General features: G+C 46.5%; 1 protein-coding gene across 5 annotated transcripts in view; it reads right to left on the reverse strand.

Annotated features, from left to right (window-relative positions):
- The window catches only part of LOC125725217 (NACHT, LRR and PYD domains-containing protein 3-like), a 457,448-nt gene that overhangs the window by 390,572 nt on the left and 44,598 nt on the right, over nt 1-22,278 (reverse strand). For 4 of the 5 annotated variants that reach the window (XM_049001941.1, XM_049001939.1, XM_049001942.1 and 1 more), the window contains 4 exons: nt 18,621-18,794; nt 18,117-18,290; nt 17,491-17,664; nt 4,458-4,631 (listed from right to left, as the gene is read on the reverse strand). The exons of the other annotated variant lie outside the window; for it this stretch is intronic. In XM_049001941.1, the coding sequence (XP_048857898.1) occupies nt 4,458-4,631; nt 17,491-17,664; nt 18,117-18,290; nt 18,621-18,794 (696 nt within the window). The remainder of the gene's footprint in view (nt 1-4,457; nt 4,632-17,490; nt 17,665-18,116; nt 18,291-18,620; nt 18,795-22,278) is intronic. 5 annotated transcript variants of the gene reach the window in all.

Genomic DNA, 22,278 nt, shown 5'->3' on the forward strand with positions numbered 1-22,278 from the left:
GGTCTGGTTGCTCCCCCATCGGACAGAACGGGCAGGTGCCCAGGCAGCCTTGCCACCCCCATCCCACTGTAAAAGGTCTGGTTATGCCCCCGTCAGACAGAACGGGCAGGTGCCCAGGCAGCCTTGCTACCCCCACCCCACTGTAAAAGGTCTAGTTGCTCCCCCATCGGACAGAAGGGGCAGGTGCCCAGGCACCTTTCCCACCCCCACCCCACTGTAAAAGGTCTGGCTACTCCCCCGTCGGACAGAAGGGGCAGGTGCCCAGACACCCTTGCCACCCCCATCCCATTGTAAAAGGTCTGATTATGCCCCCGTCAGACAGAAACGGCATGTACCCAGGCACACTTGCCACCCCCACCCCACTATAAAAGGTCTGGTTGCTCCCCCGTCAAGCAGAACGGGCAGGTGCCCAGGGACCCTTACCCCCCCCCCCCACCACACTGTAATAGGTCTGGTTACTCACCCATTGAACAGAAGTGGCAGGTAGCCAGAGACCCTTGCAAGCCCTGCCCCACTAAAAAAGGTCATCTGCCCATTCTGTCTGATGGGGGAGCAACCAGACCTTTTTCAGTGGGGTGGGGCTGGCAAGGGTCTCTGGGTACCTGCCCCTTCTGTCCGATGGGGGAGTAACCAGACCTTTTTCAGTGGGGTGGGGCTGGCAAGGCTGCCTGGGCACCTGCCCGTTCTGTTTGACGGGGGCATAATCAAACCTTTTAGAGTGGGGTGGGGGTGGCAAGGATATCTGGGCACCTGCCCCTTCTATCCTACGGGGGAGTAACCAGACCTTTTACAGTGTGGTGGGGGGAGGTAAGGGATCCTGGGCACCTGCCCGTTGTCTGAAGGGGGCATAACTAGACCTTTTACAGTGGGGTGGGGCTGGCAAGGGTCTCTGGGTACCTGCCCCTTCTGTCCGATGGGGGAGTAACCAGACCTTTTACAGTGTGGTGGGGGGGTGGGTAAGAGACCCTGGGCACCTGCCCCTTCTGTCCTACGAGGGAGCAACCAGACCTATTACTGGGGGGTGGGGGTGGCAAGGGTGTTAATTATTTAACAAATCAAATTTCTTTATTTAAATACATTAATAATAATTTTATTTACTTTTATCCACTGAAGCAGAATAGTAACAGGACATAAATATATTTTCCAGTTTTTTTCAGTTTGTTATGTCTCCAGTTAAATGATTATTATACACATTGATTGAGTGTCATTGTGTCAGTTATGTTCAGCTGCAGTAATACAGTTAATTTAACTTAATCCAGCAGACTGTGGTTTCATTATGTTACTCAGTTATGCTTTGGGTGACGCTGAAGCAGGACATTAATAGGACAGAACAGAAAGCCTTTATTGTCATTGTACAGGGAGGAAATACTGTAAATGGACATAAATATATAAAATATACATATACAGGGGAGAGGGAAAGCCCCCTCAATCAGGATTACGTTTAGTTACATTTTAGTCAGAAAGATAAACTATTAAACTATATTTTTCATGTTATTCAGCTCACTGAACACAGTCATTTATTTTTTTGTCAAACACACAGTTCTGTGCAAAAGTCTTAGGCAGTCCAAAGAAATGTTTAAAGCTGTTTATCTGGGTAGCAAGTGTACTTTGGCTTAGAACAAAAACACAATTTAACATTAGAACGTCTGCAAATTAAAAGTAACACAGTAAAACCTGGTAATAATTTCTTCTGTTTTCTAAAAAGTTACTGATATCTAGTTGGATGAATAGATGAACACCGCTTCAGTTCCCAAACTTCTCCTCAGGGGCAGCTCAGCCGTTCCATGATTTTGTTAAATTTCACCAACAGCCCAATTAAATAATTAAATATATTGGTTCAAAAAGTCAGTGAGAGATTGACTAGCTGTATGAGGTGTGTTAGTGGCCAAGTCAAAAAATACATGGCTGCACTGGACGGTCGCTGAAAATACTAGGATGATTTTAGCAGAGGTTCTGAAATGGCGAAGCTGACATACTTTGAGAGGCATCATATCATAGTTTTACACCAACAGGAGGATAATCTAAACATCATTTTCTTTGTCTGCCTCAGACTTTTGCACAGTTCTGTACATTTCAGAGTAAAAATGATTATAAAGGTTAAAAAGCAGAGATTTTACCCTTTTGCCAGGAGAACCAGCAACACGTCACAGTGACACTGAGGAGTTTCTATAAACAAAAAACCCTGGATAGAGGGACTCAGTGAATGAGGAGGTGAATCTGTGCAGGAGGGTCAGTCCATCAGAGGAGACTCTGTAGAAGGACAGAGCACCAGCCCCCCAGTCCAGATACACTCCTACTCTGCGGGAGTCTGAGGGCTCTATGGGTATGAGAGTCTGTTTATTATTGTGCCAGACAGAGTAACTGACAGTATTACAGCACAGACACCATGACTTGTCATTGTATCCAAGCAGACAGTCACTCCCTCCTTTCCTCCTGATCCCTTTATAAGTCACTCCTTTCCAGGCTGCATCTCCATCCCACTCAGCCTCCCAGTAACAGCGACCAGTCAGACTCTCTCTGCACAGAACTTGGGGGCACCAGTCATCAAATCTCTCTGAATGATCCGGATATGGCTGCTCTGCTCCCCACTCATGTGTCACCTTCCTGTTCCCCCCTGACAGAGACAGGCTTCTGTGTGCTGTGTTGGGGTCCAGCGTCAGCTGGCAGGAGTCTGTAGGCAGGAGGAAGAATTATTAATCCCATCAGGCCGCCTGTACTCTATGTTTCTGCACGATATAAAAACAGCACAGCTTCCCCTAACGAAGCGGGAACTGAAGTTTATGAAACATAAAGTGGGCGCGCGACGGCGGCGGGAAGAGCCGCCAAAATGGGGCGCGAGCTAAACTAACAGCTTAATTAATTTAATTAAAAAATGACAAAGCAGCGACATTCATCAGACATATTCATCACAAGCATATTTACCACAAAACGGCACCAGAGATCAATACTAAAGTCAGTGTCTTTCCTTCTAAGCGCTAATTCCGGCGCATCCGGCTTGAAAATGGCCATCAATAACAGAATATTTAAGTAATATTATTACATGTTTAAAGTGATATTTAATAAACATTTGGACCTGGATTCTGATATAAACGAAGATTCCGGCACAGATCGTGCATCATAAAAAACAGGAAGGTTCTCATTAATTCAGAAAAATATTGCTCTGAAAAACTGGATTATTATCTCATGAATTCGGAAAAACAGAATTAATTTTCCCCAGATGAATGCAATACGCTTCCATAGAGAACCGCTTACCGCGTGCGTGACTGTAGATGCTGCGCCGTAACCGCGAGGCGTGAGCCCCGCATCTCGCGCACGCACGCGGCCGCTCTAATCTGTTAACATGGGCGCCGAAATGAAATTTGATATTTTCCGCCGCACATCCAGTGTGTCCCGGACGCTAATTTCTTATAGCACCGTGGATCAGGAGAACGTTTTAATATTCATGAGTGAAGCCCTACACGATTGGCTGGCTGATTAATATTTATGAGAGGGGCACTACATCATTGGCCAGTTAACATCGACTTGTGCTGCCTGTTTCTTCTACCTAAAGCAGGGGTGTCCAAATCCAGTCCTGGGGGCCGGTGCCCTGTGTAGCAAAGTTCTTTCCCTGTTCCACCATAAATAATTCAGCTCAAGAGCTGTGTGGTTATTAGCACAAGGAGATGAATCAGGTGTGTTAAATGAGGGGAAACCCAAAAATGTGCAGGACTCTGGCCCTCCAGGACAGGATTTGGGCTCCCCTGGTTTAGGTGATTCAGTGACCAATCAGTAATATTCTCTCATGAATTTTAAGGAATGTTCCAGAACCACCCTGTAAAAATGCAAATTCACATTTTGCACTTGAGGAGAGAGTCCGGTCTCACTGCCTACAGATGCCTCCTTAGGACAATACTAAGGAATCTCACACAGAAAACACACTCACAGCATCCGCAAAAAGAACAAATGCAAAGGATTGTTTTTTTTGTGAAATTAAAGATGTATAACTAATTCAGAATATATTTAACCATCCTACACTCCCACACAAACACGAAGATAATAAAAGCAGCTATAAAGCATTTGCAAAAAATATTTTTTAAAATGATTAAATGAATTGATAGTATTTTTGGTGATGATTTTGATTTTTTGTTTCTCGTTTGGATGTTTGTCTAAAATGACATGAAACTCACCTAAACACAAACATGGAAATCCATCTACACACAGTGCAAATAGCCACACTCATCACAACAATTGTGTGAATATAACCATAACATAGTATTCATGGTATTATTAATAAAAACATGCAAACACACTTACATTTCTGTAAGCCTGGTCTGGTCCTGCACTCTCCACCATGATCCACACTATAGGAGAAGCAGAATGACATAGTACTACTGCTGTATACATTTATTAATTGGTGCCTCTTCTTCACATACATGCATAAGTATCTGTAGCGTGTCAGACACACACTCTGTACTCACTGCAGCTTCTCCAGTTTACAGCTGGGATCCTCCAGTACAGCAGAGAGCAGCTTCACTCCTGAGTCTCCTGGGTGATTGTAGCTCAGGTCCAGCTCTCTCAGGTGTGAGGGGTTTGACCTCAGAGCTGAAGCCAGGGAAGAACAGCCTTCTTCTGTGACTCTACAGCCTGACAGTCTGCAGAAAGATGGGAAAAAAATCCACAATAAATAAGATCACCTGACCATTACAAGCATTACGTTTAAGTAAAAGTGACTCCTCTAATAAATATTTCAATAATCATGCAAAATTAACATCTTTTGAACATTTTATAAGAACCTATACTTCTCAGAAGAAGAACCAGATCCAGTTGATATAGAATCATTTTTAAATAATCTAGACTTACCCATATTAACCAATGAAACAGCAGATGCCCTTGATGCCAGAGGTGGAGATTTCAGGTCCAGAGAGTACAAATCCAGACCAAGATTTTGTTTCAACCAACCAGATGAATATAAAGAGTCACAGTCACAGAGACTCAACTGGTTTGTTTAAACAAAATCTTGGTCTGGATTTGTACTCCCTACACCTGAAATCTCCACCTCTGCTTGATGCACCATTAACATCAGAAGAACTCCATAAGTTCCTCAACCAAATGCCTAACAACCAATCACCAGACCGGATGGTTACCCTGCAGAAATCTATAGACATTTTTGGGACATATTATCTCCACTCTTCAATAGACTGGTAAGAGAAATTAAACATGCATCACAAATCCCATCAAACATGAGCACAGTGACCATTACAGTGTTATTGAGACCTGATAAAGACCCAACACAACCCTCCAGTTATCGGCCATTACAGTGTTATTGAGACCTGATAAAGACCCAACACAACCCTCCAGTTACCGGCCATTACAGTGTTATTGAAACCTGATAAAGACCAAACACAACCCTCCAGTTACCGGCCACTACAGTGTTATTGAAACCTGATAAAGGCCAAACACAACCCTCCAGTTACCGGCCATTACAGTATTATTGACACCTGATAAAGACCAAACACAACCCTCCAGTTACCGGCCACTACAGTGTTATTGAAACCTGATAAAGACCAAACACAACCCTCCAGTTACCGGCCATTACAGTGTTATTGAGACCTGATAAAGACCAAACACAGCCCTCCAGTTACCGGCCATTACAGTGTTATTGAGACCTGATAATGACCCAACACAACCCTCCAGTTACCGACCATTACAGTGTTATTGAAACCTGATAAAGGCCAAACACAACCCTCCAGTTACCGGCCATTACAGTATTATTGACACCTGATAAAGACCAAACACAACCCTCCAGTTACCGGCCATTACAGTGTTATTGACACCTGATAAAGACCAAACACAACCCTCCAGTTACCGGCCATTACAGTGTTATTGAGACCTGATAAAGACCAAACACAGCCCTCCAGTTACCGGCCATTACAGTGTTATTGAGACCTGATAATGACCCAACACAACCCTCCAGTTACCGACCATTACAGTGTTATTGAGACCTGAAGAAGACCAAACACAGCCCTCCAGTTACCGACCATTACAGTGTTATTGAGACCTGATAAAGACCCAACACAACCCTCCAGTTTCTCGTTTGGCTCTCAACGGAGGCGGTCGCACTTCTTACCCTCTCCCTCCCCTTATCTTCCCTGCTTTGCTCCTCTCGTCTCGTCTAGTCTACTGTCTTATACTGTGTCTGTGAAGAGACTCTCTCAGCCCTGCTCTCCAAACCACGAAAAATTATGGATTTGATCAGCTGGTCTCTCAACGCAATTGACACCATCTTCTCGACGAGAAGCCTAGGGTCGGGGGAACCTGACTGTCCTGCAGGAACGTACGCAGCTGGCTACACGATGGACGGATGGGAGCGGTGGAGGGTCGTGTGCCTGGCAGCTCTTTCCGTGGAGGACATTGAAGACATCTACCTATTCGGAACCATGATTACAGGTATTATGCTGATTGGCTTAGGCATTGCCCTGGTTTATCAAAGATTGAAGAAGACGGTGACAGCCTCTCAAAGCCCCACTAGGCTGGCCGGAATGATTGATGGAGTGGGCAGAGCTGTTAGCACTCAGACTGTGCAGACTGTGCAAATGGATCGCAAACTGGATAACATCATGGAGAAGCTAACAGCTTTGCAAAAATTATTGGATGGCGGAGATCAGCGTGGACATTAGAGGAGCTGGAAATTTCAGCTCCTCGCATGGAAACCCAAACAACCTTATTCTATCAAGTATTTGGCTCCCCCATATCAGCACTGGCCTTGGCCAAGGCTGCTGCTGGAACTAACAACTCCCCCAGAAGAACAAGGCAGTGAGACTCTCTTGCATTCCTCTCCCCCAATCCCAAGGACTTACCCTCCCCCCATCCCACGCCTTCGCCGCTTCATACCCCCAGCGTGAACAGGCGGGTCTGTGACCAGCGCCTCTATGGCAGCAGGACCGGATGGCTGTCTGTCTCTGCTGGGTCACCTCCACACCCCCTTTCCCCTACCTGTTGCAAGTCGTGTCATTTTTATGTAAGGTGTAGTGCCCATGTGCTTATGTTGCTGAGGTGTTTTTTTCGGTTCCCACAATGTACTCCCTACTGGAGTGCAATCTGGGGGGTGTTTTTTTTATTCTCCTCCTCTCCCACCATGTTATCCTGTTTCTATTCTTCTCACTTCCCCTGTCTCCCGGCCGGTCTTCCCCCTACTGTGATGTCTGTGTATATGTAAGGTCGGTTGATGGCCTGCTCTTCACCGGTACTTGTGACTGGTGCCATGGTATATTGCATCAGCAATAAAGGGCTTTTCCAATCCAATCCAATCCAATCCAATCCAGTTACCCGCCACTCTCACAAATGAATACAGACTTGAAAATCATTACAAAAGCTCTCGCCACTCAGTTACAGACAGACAGTCATTCCTACTATAATCCATCCTGATCAGACAGATTTCATCAAGACAAGACATGCCTCAGACAACATCCATAGATTATTTAATTTAGTCAATACTGCTCAGCATACCCATACTAAAACCACGATTACATCATTAGATGCAGAAATGGCATCTGACAGTCAGGTGGACATTCCTCTTTAATACATTGCATAGATTTGGCTTCGGAGAGTCTTTCACCCACTGGGTTAAAATACTGTACAGCTCAGCCAAAGCTGCAGTGTCACAGATGGGATGACATCACCTGCATTCACACTCCGACGGGGAAGACGGCCTGCATGCCCACTCTCTCCTTCACTGTTTGCCATCTTCATAGAAACAATTGTGGCAGCAATAAGACAGAACAGTGAAATAAATGAAATTCATACTAATAAGTCAACACAAAATTAATCTCTATGCAGATGATATCTTGCTGTTTTTATGAAATCCTCAATACGGTATATGAAATTTTAATTTTATTAATACCTTTTCAAAATATATCAAACTACACAATAAACTGAAAAAAAACCCATAATATTCTCACTGTCTGAAGATGTCTGGATGGTCAGACAGACATTCGACAGACACATTGATATTTGTACCAAAAATTAATTGGAATAAGGACCTTATCTTTTCCCCCAGCTCTGATTTCTGGATGGACGTCTGCAACAACATATTCATAGTGACAAATACTGGCCTTCAGTTCAGTACAAAGTAATTCACATAAAACATGTGACTCAATATAAAAAGTAGTCAGTACTTATACCTGCTCACAGTGATCAAGGGGTGTCACAGATAATTATCTGCAGGCTCTGTTGGCCTGTATACCTGCTCACAGTGTACAATGGGTGTCACAGATAATTATCTGCATGCTCTGTGGGCCTGTATACCCGCTCACAGTGTACAATGGGTGTCACAGGTAATTATCTGCATGCTCTGTGGGCCTGTATACCTGCTCACAGTGCACCATGGGCGTCACAGATAATTATCTGCATGCTCTGTGGGCCTGTATACCTGCTCACAGTGCACCATGGGTGTCACAGGTAATTACTGTATGTTCTCTATAGGTGAAAGATCTGGACTGCAGACAGGCCAATTCAGCACCCGGACTCTTCTCCGACGAAGCCATGTGCTTGTAATAGCTGCAGTATGTGGTTTTGCATTGTCCTGCTGAAATACACAAGGCCTTCCCTGAAACAGACATCCTCTGGAGGGGAGCATGTGTTATTCTAAAACCTTTATATACCTTTCAGCATTCATAGTTCCTTCCAAGACATGCAAGCTGCCCATACCGTATGCACTTATGCACCCCCATACCATCAGAGATGCTGGCTTCTGAACTGAACACTGATAACACGCTGGAAGGTCTCCCTCCTCTTTAGCCCGGAGGACACGGCGCCCTTCATTACCAACAAGAATGTCGGATTTGGACTCGTCTGACCATAGAACACTTTCCCACTTTGAAACAGTCCATTTCACATGAGTCTTGGCCCACAGGACACGACGGCGCTTCTGGACCATGTTCAGATATGGCTTCCTTTTTGCACGATAGAGCTTTAGCTGGCATCTGCAGATGGCACGGCGGATTGTGTTTACCGACTGTGCTTTCTGGAAGTATTCTTGGGCCCATTTAGTAATGTCATTGACACAATCATGCCGATGAGTGATGCAGAGTCGTCTGCGGGCCCGAAGACCACGGGCATCCAATACAGGTCTTCGGCCTTTGAACATTTGTAATATTATCCATGTTCTGTTGTGAATAAAATATAGGCTCATGTGATTTGAAAGTGTTTTATTTGTTATTTCATTCAAATATAAAGAACTTTTCTAGAATTCTGGTTGTTTGTATGTTTGCTGGGGGTGGCAAGGTGGTGCAGTGGTTAGCACTGTTGCCTCACACCTCTGGGACCCGGGTTCAAGTCTCCGCCTGGGTCACATGTGTGTGGAGTTTGCATGTTCTCCCCATGTCGTCGTGGGGTTTCCTCCGGGTACTCCGGTTTCCCCCACAGTCCAAAAACATGCTGAGGCTAATTGGAGTTGCTAAATTGCCCAACTGGTATGTGAATGTGCCCTGCGATGGGTTGGCCCCCCCATCCTGGGTTGTTCCCTGCCTATTGCTTCTGGGATAGGCTCTGGACCCCCAGCGACCCAGTAGGATAAGCGGTTTGGAAAATGGATGGATGGATGTATGTTTGCAGCAAACTATTTTGTGAATAAAAGCTACCTCAACGCCCACCGCCCCCTTACTTTTTTGCTGTTATTTTTATTAATTATTATTATTATTGTTTGATTCATGTATTGTATGTTTTTCCATCATTACAGATATGTATGAAAGTGTGTCTGTGTATGTATGGACATTCATATCTATGTATTAATATATACTGCTCAAAAAAATTGAAGGAACACTTTTTAATCAGAGTATAGCATCAAGTCTATTAAACTTCTGGGATATTGATCAGGTCAGTTAAGTAGCGGAGGGGGTTGTTAATCAGTTTCAGCTGCTTTGGTGTTAATGAAATTATCAACAGGTGAACTAGAGGGGCAACAATGAGACGACCCCCAAAACAGGAATGGTTTGACAGGTGGAGGCCACTGGCATTTTCCCCTCCTCATCTTTTCTGACAGTTTTTTCACTAGTTTTGCATTTGGTGACGGTCAGTGTCACTACTGGTAGCATGAGGCGATACCTGGACCCTACAGAGGTTGCACAGGTAGTCCAACTCCTCCAGGATGGTGCATCAATACGTGCCATTGGCAGAAGGTTTGCTGTGTCTCCCAGCACAGTCTTCAAGGGCATGGAGGAAATTCCGGGAGACAGGCAGATACTCAAGGAGAGCTGGACAGGGCCGTAGAAGGTCCTTAACTCATCAGCAGGACCGGTATCTGCTCCTTTGTGCAAGGAGGAACAGGATGAACACTGCTGGAGCCCTACAAAATGACCTCCAGCAAGCCACTGGTGTGAATGTTTCTGATTGTTTGGTCAGAGACAGACTTCATGAGGGTGGCTTGAGGGCCCAACGTCCTCTAGTGGGCCCTGTGCTCACTGCCCAGCACCATGGAGCTCGATTGGTATTTGCCATAGATTACCAGAATTTGCAGGTCTGCCACTGGCACCCTGTGCTTTTCACAGATGAGAGCAGGTTCACCCTGAGCACATGTGACAGACGTGAAAGGGTCTGGAGAAGCCATGGAGAACGTTATGCTGCCTGCAGCATTGTTCAGCATGACCGGTTTGGTGGTGGGTCAGTGATGGTCTGGGGAGGCATATCCATGGAGGGACACACAGACCTCTACAGGCTAGACAACGGCACCTTGACTGCCATTAGGTATCAGGATGACATCCTTGAACCCACTGTCAGACCCAATGCTGGTGCAGTGGGTCCTGGGTTCCTCCTGGTGCACGACAATGCCCGGCCTCATGTGGCAAGGCCATGTAGGCAGTTCCTGGAGGATGAAGGAATTAATACCATTGACTGCCCCTCATGCTCGCCTGACCTAAATCCAATAGAACACCTCTGGGACATTATGTTTCGTCCATCCGATGCCACCAGGTTGCACCTCAGACTGTCCAGAAGCTCAGTGATACCCTGGTCCAGATCTGAGAGGAGATTCCCCAGGACACCATCCGTGGTCTCATTAGGACCATGTCCGACATTGTCAGGCATGCATACAACCATGTGGAGGCCATACAAACTACTGAGTATGATACTGTTACTGTAATGAAATTTCAGCAAAATGGACTAGCCTGCTGCATCATTTTTCACTTTGATTTTCGGGGTGTCTTTGAATTCAGCCCTCTGTAGGTTGATAATTTCATTTCCATTAAACGATGTGGCAGCCTTTCATTCCTAACACATTACCCAGTCTACATCAGTATAGATATCCAGCATGATTTTTTCCCCATTGATATCTGATGTGTTTTCAGTGTTCCTTTAATTTTTTTTGAGCAGTGTATATGTGTGATAATTTTTTATTCACTAATTTTTTTTTGACAATTACGGCTCCTATCATCCACAATCATCATATATAAATACAATCCTGTCTTTGTTTTATTCCTTCTTTGCGTTTTTCTCCTTTTATTTTCCTCACCCCTCTACGACTCACATTAAATACTGACTTCACTCACCCCCCAGTCCTGCCACTTCCACTAGCCCCTATTTTGGGGGAGTGGTTCTTTTCCCCTGTGCCTCTGGGTGGGGCAGGTCACCTAATGCACTGGGGGTGGGGTGTCACAGACACATACTCTGCCACAGACGCTCTCACACACACATACTCTGCCGCAGACACTCTCACACACACGTACCCTGTCAAAGACACTCTCACACACACGTACCCTGCCGCAGACACTCTCACACACACGTACACTGCCGCAGACACTCTCACACACACGTACCCAGTCACAGACACTCTCACACATACATACTCTGCCGCAGACACTCTCACACACACGTACCCTGCCGCAGACACTCGCACACACTCGTACCCTGTCGCAGACACTCTCACATACCCTGCCGCAGACACTCTCACACACACGTACCCAGTCACAGACACTCTGACACATACATACTCTGCCGCAGACACTCTCACACACGCGTACCCTGCCGCAGACACTCTCACACACACGTACCCTGTCGCAGACACTCTCACACACACGTACCCTGTCGCAGACACTCTCACACACACGTACCCTGCCGCAGACACTCTCACACACACGTACCCTGTCGCAGACACTCTCACACACACGTACCCTGCCGCAGACACTCTCACATACCCGGTCACAGATACTCTCACACACACGTACCCTGTCGCAGACACTCTCACACACACGTACCCTGCCACAGACACTCTCACACACGCGTACCCTGCCACAGACACTCTCACATACCCTGCCGCAGACACTCTCACACACACGTACCCTGCCGCAGACACTCGCACACACTCGTACCCTGTCGCAGACACTCTCACACACGCGTACCCTGTCACAGACACTCTCACATACCCTGCCGCAGACACTCTCACACAAGCGTACCCTGCCACAGACACTCTCACATACCCTGCCGCAGACACTCTCACACAAGCGTACCCTGCCACAGACACTCTCACATACCCTGCCGCAGACACTCTCACACACGCGTACCCAGTCACAGACACTCTCATACACGCGTATCCTGCCACAGACACTCTCACACACACGTACCCAGTCACAGACATTTTCACACACACGTACCCAGCCGCAGACACTCTCACACACACATACCCTGCCACAGACACTCTCACACACACGTACCCTGCCGCAGACACTCTCACACACACGTACCCTGCCACAGACACTCTCACACACACGTACCCTGCCGCAGACACTCTCACACACACGTACCCTGCCGCAGACACTCTCACACACACGTACCCTGTCGCAGACACTCTCACACACACATACCCTGCCGCAGACACTCTCACACACGTACCCTGCCGCAGACACTCTCACACACATGTACCCTGTCACAGACACTCTCACACACACGTACCCTGCCGCAGACACTCTCACACACACGTACCCTGCCGCAGACACTCTCACACACACGTACCCTGTCGCAGACACTCTCACACACACATACCCTGCCGCAGACACTCTCACACACGTACCCTGCCGCAGACACTCTCACACACATGTACCCTGTCACAGACACTCTCACACACACGTATCCTGCCGCAGACACTCTCGCACACACTCCATTATATGCGAGTCCGCTATATCCGATGCTTTTTCTGCATGTTCTTAAAGGTGCACAGCCGGCAGACCTCGTCTGTTATAGATGATATTCCATTATAACGGGATTATACTGCACCACCGACTCCACCTAGCAGACATACCTATGAGGGGATTGAGGTATGGACTGATTCTGATCTTGTATGGACTAAACACCCCGGGATTCAATTACATCGTCCACCGTGATTCACCCACATTATTGTCGTGCCACAGGTGAACTGCACAAACGTGTTTCTTCACTGATCACTTATATAACTTGTTTCTCACAGAAAGAGCTAGAACACCTATCTTGCCTTTCCCAGGGGAAAGGGAGGCTTATCTTTTCTCGCCCAGGGGAAAAGGGAAAGCCTTGGCCAAAATGCTTCGTAACCACAAGCGCAAACAGCCTGACCTGGACAGGAATTGGAGAATAAAGAGCACAGTCCCTGAGGGGAGGGGTGACGCTGGCCAGCTCGCCCCCTGCCCGCACGTGTACCGCTCCAGATTTAGCATAAAGGAAGGGGGAGAGCTCAGCACTGACCGGAGATCAGCCGTGGGATAGAGCGCGCATCACCCGGCACTTCTCAGGAATCACGTGTTGGTCTCATTCCAGGACTGAAAGGGGCTCCCCGGTCTGTGTGTGAAGGTGGGTGATTATAGCATGTCCGAGTGTAGATGGCTTGTGGCTACTTTTTCATTTTATTAATTAGTGGGATTACCTATCATCCATCCATCCATCCATCCATCCATCCATTTTCCAAACCACTTATCCTACTGGGTCATGGGGGGTCCGCAGCCTATCCCGGAAGCAATGGGCACGAGGCAGGGAACAACCCAGGATGGGGGGCCAGCCCATCGCAGGGCACACTCACACACCATTCACTCACACACGCATTCCGATGGGCAATTTAGCAAGTCCAATTAGGCTCAGCATGTATTTGGACTGTGGGAGGAAACCGGAGTACCTGGAGGAAACCCCACGACGACATGGGGAGAACATGCAAACTCCACACACATGTGACCCAGGCGGAGACTCGAACCCGGGTGTGAGGCAGAGTGCTAACCACTGCACCACCATGCCACCCCCGATTACCTATCAATGCTTATGAAATATATCCTAATTTTGTGTATATTTTAAGAAATATTTCTGAACGGACCAAAGCGAACCTGATTGTTCCTTCGACAGCCCTATATCCCCTCTCACATTAAAACAATATTCTAGGTGGGGTCTTACCAAGGAATTGTATAATCTTAGCATCACCTCATTTAAATTAATTTCCACACACCTAGAGATGCAACCCAACATCCTATTGGCCTTTTTAATTGCTTTCCCACACTGGTGAGAGTGGGACATGGAAGCATCGACATACACACCGAGGTCTTTCTCATAATCAGCTAATATTTCAGTGGAACCCATAAAAAATCTGTACTTTATATTTCTGCTCCCTGCATGGATTACCTTACATTTATCTACATTAAATTTAATCTGCCAGGTATCAGCCCAGTCGCTAATTAAATCAAGATCCCGTTGTAGCCTCTCCGCTGCTAGATCAGTATTTGCTACATCATCCACCTTGGTGTCATCTGCAAATTTAACTAGTTTACTGTATGCATTGGTGTCAATATCATTAATGTAAAATAGGAACAATAGTGGTCCTAAAATTGAACCCTGCGGTACCCCACTATGAACGCAGGCCCACTGTGACATTGTGCCTCTAATAACTACATGCTGCTTCCTGTCTGTTAACCAGTTTTCAATCCAAGTTGCTACAGTTCCTAAAATCCCTGCAGCTTTGAGCTTAAGCAAGAGCTGTTTGAGGGGGACAACATCAAAGGCCTTCTGCAAATCTAAGTACTTTATGTTATCAATTTCTCTTTTTGCTTCGTCAAAGAACTCAAGTAGATTACTTGAACAGGATCTACTTCTCCTAAATCCAGGTTGGCTACCCCTCAGAATGTTATTTGTATCCAGGTTATTTGTATCCATAACTTTTCCAGTTATGCAAGTTAAAGTAATTGGCCTATAGTTTGCTGGATTACATCTATCCCCTTTTTTGAATATGGGTGTTATATTAGCATACTTCCAATCATAAGGTACCACATGTGCAAATAAGGATTTCGGAAACAGTAAAGTTAAAGGTTGGCTAATAATAACCCTCATTTATTTTAAAACTATAGGTAAGATGCCATCAGGACCCTGTGATTTATTTATTTTGAGCTTAGCCAGGCTTTGTACCACATCAGCCTCAGTTATACATACAGTCCCTCCGCAATTATTGGCACCCCTTTGTACAAGGGGTAAGAAAAAATCCACCTTCTGGTGAAGTTGCTTCATCTCACACGGAAAAAAATAGAAAAATCCAACCTTTACTTAAAATCAATTTATTAGAAGAAAAATCGAATTCTTCTTCAAGAAATAATTATTTTTAACAAAAACACATGGGCACCGATTATTGGCAGCCCTGCAAATTATAGTGAACACAATGTAACTGAAGCATGTTTCCCATGTAAATTATACATATTTGAGTTGATTGGAGTGAATAGGAACCTTCAAGCTGTAATCCATGACTTCCTGAGTAACTGGGGTACAAACATGAGGAGACACAGAGGCCAAATTCCCTTAGTCATCCATCCCCAAGTATGACTGTTAGTCAATTACCAGACAAAGTAAAATCTTGGGGTTACCACGTCTCCAAAAAACCATCAGACGTTGCTTCATGCTAACAGACGTTTTGAAAGTTATGGCAGAAAGAAGCTTTTTCTGTCAGTTACTTAAAATGTTAGTGCCAGGAATTTGCAAAACATTATACAACTTTGACTGGAATCAAATTCAACTGTCTGATGAAACAAAAATGCTTTTTGGCAATAAACATTCAAGGTGGGTTTGGCGTAAAAAGAAGGATGGTTATAATGAAATGAACCTTATCCCAACTGTAAAATATGTTTGAGGTTCTGTGATGTTGTGGAGCTGATTTTCCTCCAAAAACCCTGGAAACCTCGTTAGGGTACATGGCACTATGGGGTCCATGAAATACCAGGACATTTTATATCAAAATTTGGCTGCCGCTGCCAGGAAACAAAAACTGGGCCTTCATTGGATCTTCCAACAGGACGGTGATCCTAAGCACATGTCCAAATCAACATTAAAATGGTCAGCTGACCGCAGAATCAAGCTTCTGCCATGGCCATCTCAGTCCCCTGACCTGAACCCCACAGAAAACCTGTGGGCTGAGCTGAAGAGGAGAGTGTACAAGAGAGGGCCGAGGACCCTGGGTGATCTGGAGAGATTCTGTATAGAGGAATGGTCTCAGATGCCCTGCTCTGTATTCTCCAACCTTATAAAATGTCATAGGAGACTCAGTGCTGTTATACTGGCAAAGGGAGGCTGTACAGAGTATTAAAAGCAGGGCTGCCAATAATCGTGGTACATGTGTTTTTGTTGAAAATTATTATTTCTTGATGAAGGATTTGTTTTTCTTTGAATAAATTTATTTCAATGAAAGGTGTCATGCCCTGCTCGTTGGCTCCTCCTGTGTGCCACGCCCCCTGCTTACCCACGTGTGTTTCCCGGATCGTACCCAGCTGTGTCCGTTTGCTTTCAATCAGTCTTGTGCATTTAAGTCCTGGTCTCCCCAGTTTTCCTTGTCTGTCATTGATGTTTCCTGATGTTTGTAAGCGTGAGCTGTTTCCCGGTCCCTGTTTCCCTAGTAAACTCCCGTTTTGCCCCGTATTCGCCTGTCTGCCTGCTCATTGCTCGCTTTACCCGCACGATCGCAGCGTATCTCCGGCGTGATCGTGACAAAAGGTTGGAATTTTCTCATTTTTTTCAGTGTGAGATGAAGCTGCTTCGCCAAAAGGTGGATTTTCTTCTAACCCTTTTTACAAATCTTTACAAGGGGGCCAATAATTGTGGAGGGACTGTATATTGTTTATATACGACACTGTATTTGTACAAAATGGTGGTAAGTTAATCATGTCCTCTACTGTGAACACCCGTGTAAAATAATCATTAAACTCATTTACTATATCCGTTTTCATTTTCAATTATAAGGCCCTTACTATCCTGCAGATGAGTGATTTCAGCTTTTAGAGCTCTTTTGGAATTAAAATATTGGAAGAAACTTTTAATGTCATCCTTAACCTCCAATGCAGTCTTACTTTCGACATTCCACTTACTGTAGCGAGTCTAATGTTATTTTTTAAGTCAACCCCTAGACTTAGATATTCCTGCTTTATTTTGAAATCATTAGTTATTTTCTACCTTAGTATTTCCAGCGTACAGTGTGAAATACCCAGTAATACTCACCTCACTACCCCCAGTTTACAGTGTGGAATACCCAGTAAGACTGACCTCAGTATCTCCAGTTTACAGTGTAAATCCCCCAGTCCAGCAGAGAGCAGCTTCACTCCTGAGTCCTGCAGGTCATTGTCACTCAGGTCCAGCTCTCTCAGGGGTGAGGAGTTTGATCTTAGAGCTGAAGCCAGTGCCTCACAGCATTTCTCTGTGAGTTCACACCGGCCCATCCTTAAAAAGATTAAACACTTTTAAATCCACTTTTTACACTGCAGCACTGTATTCAAATGAGGATAATAAGGGCCATGACATAATGGATTTTCAGAAAACAATTAAATTATTAAAAATCATTTTAACAATCATTCCAATTCTGTTTGGTGTCCATTATTTTTTTGTCCATAACACGTTAAAGTCAGCATGTTCAACTGTAACAGTGCCGTTAACTTTACTAACCAACACAAATGTTTTGCATGGATTACAGTATATGGTTGAATGGATGTTTCCTGCTTCACTGCTTAATTATTTCTAACATGGATCGAGGGCTGATAAGATTATGGGATATAAGGAAGTAGGAGAAGAAAACAGAAGCTGTTTGTGTTTGTTTATTATGTAACTGCTGAAAGGCATTGTGGGTTTTCTTGGTGTCCAGTTACTTCTGTGCAAAATGCATATTCTGTACTCACTGCAGCTTCTCTAGTTTACAGCTGGGATCCTCCAGTACAGCAGAGAGAAGCTTCACTCCTGAGTGTCCTGGGTGATTGTAGCTCAGGTCCAGCTCTCTCAGGTGTGAGGGGTTTAACCTAACAGCTGAAGCCAGGGAAGAACAGCCTTCTTCTGTGACTCTACAGCCTGACAGCCTGCAGAGAAAGACAGAAACTCCCCAATAAATAATTTCACCTAACCATTATAATTATTTAACAAATGTGATGCTCTAATAAATAATTCAAGAATTACAGTTTAGTGTCAAGACAAGGCAGGACCCCTCCTCTCTTTCCCTTAGCTAATTGCTCACTGTCTCCTCTTTATAGTGTGGAATACACAGTAATACTTACCTCAGTATCCCCAGTTTACAGAGTGGAATACCGAGTAGTACTGACCTCAGTATCTCTAGTTTACAGTGTGGAATACCCAGCAATACTGGCCTCAGTATCTTCAGTTCAGAGTGTAGAATACCCAGTAATACTGACCTCAATATCTCCAGTTTACAGTGTAAATCCCCCAGTGCAGCAGAGAGCAGCTTCACTCCTGAATCCTTCAGGTTATTTTCACTCAGGTCCAGCCCTCTCAGGGGGGAAGAGTTTGATCTTAGAGCTGAAGACAGCATTTCACAGTGTTCATCTATGAGATCACAGCTGTTCAGCCTGAAACAGAAAACACTTTAAGACACAGACATACACACATCCTACATTGTGAGTCAGTGCATCTTTGCTCAAAACTAGAGGTAAGAACATTAAGTACAAGCTACAGCCAAAAATCACAGAATATACAGGAATATATAGGAACACATCAACAGCAAGATGGACGTGAACCTCCCATAACAGTCAGACCAGTGCTTCCAGTGCAGTCCTTAGCCATCTTTCTGCCAGGTGTCCCTACACTCGACACGTATCACTGAAAGGAGGAGATGTGAACATTCCCAGCAGCTAATGCAGCAGCAACTGGCACTTGGATTCCTGATCCCATGACTTGGACTCCCCATGCCTGCGTTCCCACCTGCCTCTCCCTCCTGCTTATGCTGCCATAGCCATATCTGCCGGAGCTTACATACTGCACTCACCTAACTGTTTGCACTGCCTCTAGTCTCCCCTACTTTGGCTAATTGCACATTTTATTTCCCCTACTCCCCCTGGACTGTGATGCCTGGAGACCCCACATTTTCAAGATGTCCTGCCTACCCTGCTGTCTGTCACGTCTCCACTACCTGTGACATCCTTCCGGCCTGCTCACCCTTCTGCCTGTGACATCTTCCCTGTTTACCCTGCTGCCGTACTACTGTTCTCCCTGCCATCTGAAGCAGCTCCAGCACTTGCCTGTCATCACCTCCCTGCCCCCCGCTTTGTGACTGAAATGTTAAGATTGGGATAATGTGAATTAGGACTTTGCCATCTTGATCATTTGACTTCCTCTGCTGCCCCCTGGAGGATGGGCTCCCCCTTTGAGTCTGGTTAGGGTTAGGGCTTCCTCTGCTGCCCCCTGGAGGATGGGCTCCCTCTTTCAGTCTGGATCCTCCCAAGGATTCTTCTTTCTAGGGAGTTTTTCCTTGCCACTGTCCCCTCTGACTTGCTTACTGGGGGCTTTGGGCAGGGATGCTGTAAAGTGCTTTGTGATGATGTAATGTTGTGAAAACACACTATATAAATAAAACTGAACTGAACTGAAATTGCATTCAGTGTTTGGTGGGGGGGGGGGGACTCAAAATCTCATGGACACAGAGGTCAAACCCAAAGAGTCACGCACCACACCCAGTATTTACAGAAATGCTTCCTACAGCATCCAGAACTGAAACGAATATGAGTGGTTTTCCCACTATTAATGAAAACTGGACCTTTCTGCATGATGCTGTATCTTTGCTTATTTGTTACACAAAGGATGGTCGTGGAAATCATGTCTTTTTTGTTTTTACTACATCACTACCTTCAGTTAATATAAACTAGATTAAAAAGGAACCTTGTTGATAAAAGAGGGGAAATAAATTACATATATACATATTAATTTTATATTTTAAAAAATGTTTATTTCTGCCGGACTAGATGTGTCGTCACATCCTCAGCCAGGTGCAGCTGAGGCCAGCAGAGGGCGCCAGTGAGCAGCCAGAGACAGCAGTCATACGGAAGCTCCCAGCTCTGGGCTCCATCACATCAACACGCCTGCTGACAATAACACTCACATACCACTTATACACCCTGTGGATAAAGAGCCCTCACTGTTTCTATAGCAGGTTAGGATGCTGTGCCCATGATCAGAAGGCAGACTGGATGGGAATGGAAACGTAGTAACAAACAAAAAGTGACATCACTACCTTCAGTCATTATAACATCTGTGGTCAAGATTAGCTACTGCTATACAAACATCTATAGCTGTGATTATCAAAATAAAACCCACTTATTAATCCATCAATCCATCCATCCATCCATCCATCATCTCTCGCTCAATCCGGAGTCGGGTCGCGGGGGCAGCAGCCTCAGCAGGGAGACCCAGACTTCCCTCTCCCCGGCCACTTCGTCCAGCTCCTCTGGGGGGATCCCGAGGCGTTCCCAGGCCAGCCGAGAGACATAGTCTCTCCAGCGTGTCCTGGGTCTTCCCCGGGGTCTCCTCCCAGTGGGACATGCCCGGAATACCTCCCCAGGGAGGCGTCCCGGAGGCATCCTGATCAGATGCCCGAGCCACCTCATCTGGCTCCTCTCGATGCGGAGGAGCAGCGGCTCTACTCTGAGTCCCTCCTGAATGGCTGAGCTCCTCACCCTATCTCTAAGGGAGAGCCCAGCCCCCCTGCGGAGGAAACTCATTTCGGCCGCTTGTACCCGCGATCTCGTTCTTTCGGTCACTACCCAAAGCTCATGACCATAGGTGAGGGTAGGAACGTAGATCGACTGGTAAATCGAGAGCTTCGCCTTTTGGCTCAGCTCTCTCTTCACCATGACAGACCGATGCAGTGCCCGCCTCACTGCTGACGCCGCACCGATCCGCCTGTCGATCTCCCGCTCCATCGTTCCCCCACTCGTGAACAAGACCCCGAGATACTTAAACTCCTCCACTTGGGGGAAGACCCCATCCCCAACCCGGAGAGATCATTCTACCCTTTTCCGGCTGAGAACCATGGTCTCGGATTTGGAGGTGCTGATTCTCATCCCAGCCGCTTCGCACTCGGCTGCGAACTGCTCCAGTGAGAGCTGTAGGTCACGGCTCGATGAGGCCAACAGAACCACATCATCCGCAAAAAGCAGAGACCTAATCCTGAGGTCACCGAACCGGACGCCCTCAATGCCCTGGCTGCGCCTAGAAATTCTGTCCATAAAAACTATGAACAGAATCGGTGACAAAGGGCAGCCCTGACAGAGTCCAACCCTCACCGGAAACGAGTCCGACTTATTGCCGCCCATGCGGACCAAACTCTGGCACCGGTCATACAGGGACCGAACCGCCCTTAAAAGGGAGCCCGGTACCCCATACTCCCGGAGCACTCCCCACAGGACCCCCTGAGGGACACGGTCGAATGCCTTCTCCAAGTCCACAAAACACATGTAGACTGGTCGGGCAAACTCCCATGAACCCTCCAGAACCCTGCTGAGAGTATAGAGCTGGTCCACTGTTCCACGGCCAGGGCGAAAACCACACTGCTCCTCCTGAATCCGAGGTTCGACAATCCGGCGGACCCTCCTTTCCAGGAACCCCGAATAGACCTTGCCAGGGAGGCTGAGGAGTGTGATCCCCCTGTAGTTGGAGCACACCCTCCGGTCCCCCTTCTTAAAGAGGGGGACCACCACCCCGGTCTGCCAATCCAGAGGCACTGCCCCCGATGTCCACGCGATGCTGCAGATGCGTGTCAGCCAGGACAAACCCGCAGCATCCAGAGCCTTGAGGAACTCTGGGCGAATCTCATCCACCCCCGGGGCCTAGCCACCGAGGAGCTTTTTGACCACCTCAGCGACCTCCACCCCCGAGATAGGCGAGTCCACCCCCAAGTCCCCACACTCTGCTTCCATATCGGAAGGCGTGTCGGTGGGATTGAGGAGGTCTTCGAAGTACTCCCTCCACCGACCCAAAACGTCCCGAGCTGAGGTCAGCAGCGCACCATCCCCACCATAAATAGTGTTGATGCTGCACCGCTTTCCTGCCCGGAGCCGC

Source organism: Brienomyrus brachyistius, unplaced genomic scaffold (genome assembly GCF_023856365.1).
Source record: "Brienomyrus brachyistius isolate T26 unplaced genomic scaffold, BBRACH_0.4 scaffold63, whole genome shotgun sequence".
Classification (NCBI taxonomy): domain Eukaryota; kingdom Metazoa; phylum Chordata; class Actinopteri; order Osteoglossiformes; family Mormyridae; genus Brienomyrus; species Brienomyrus brachyistius.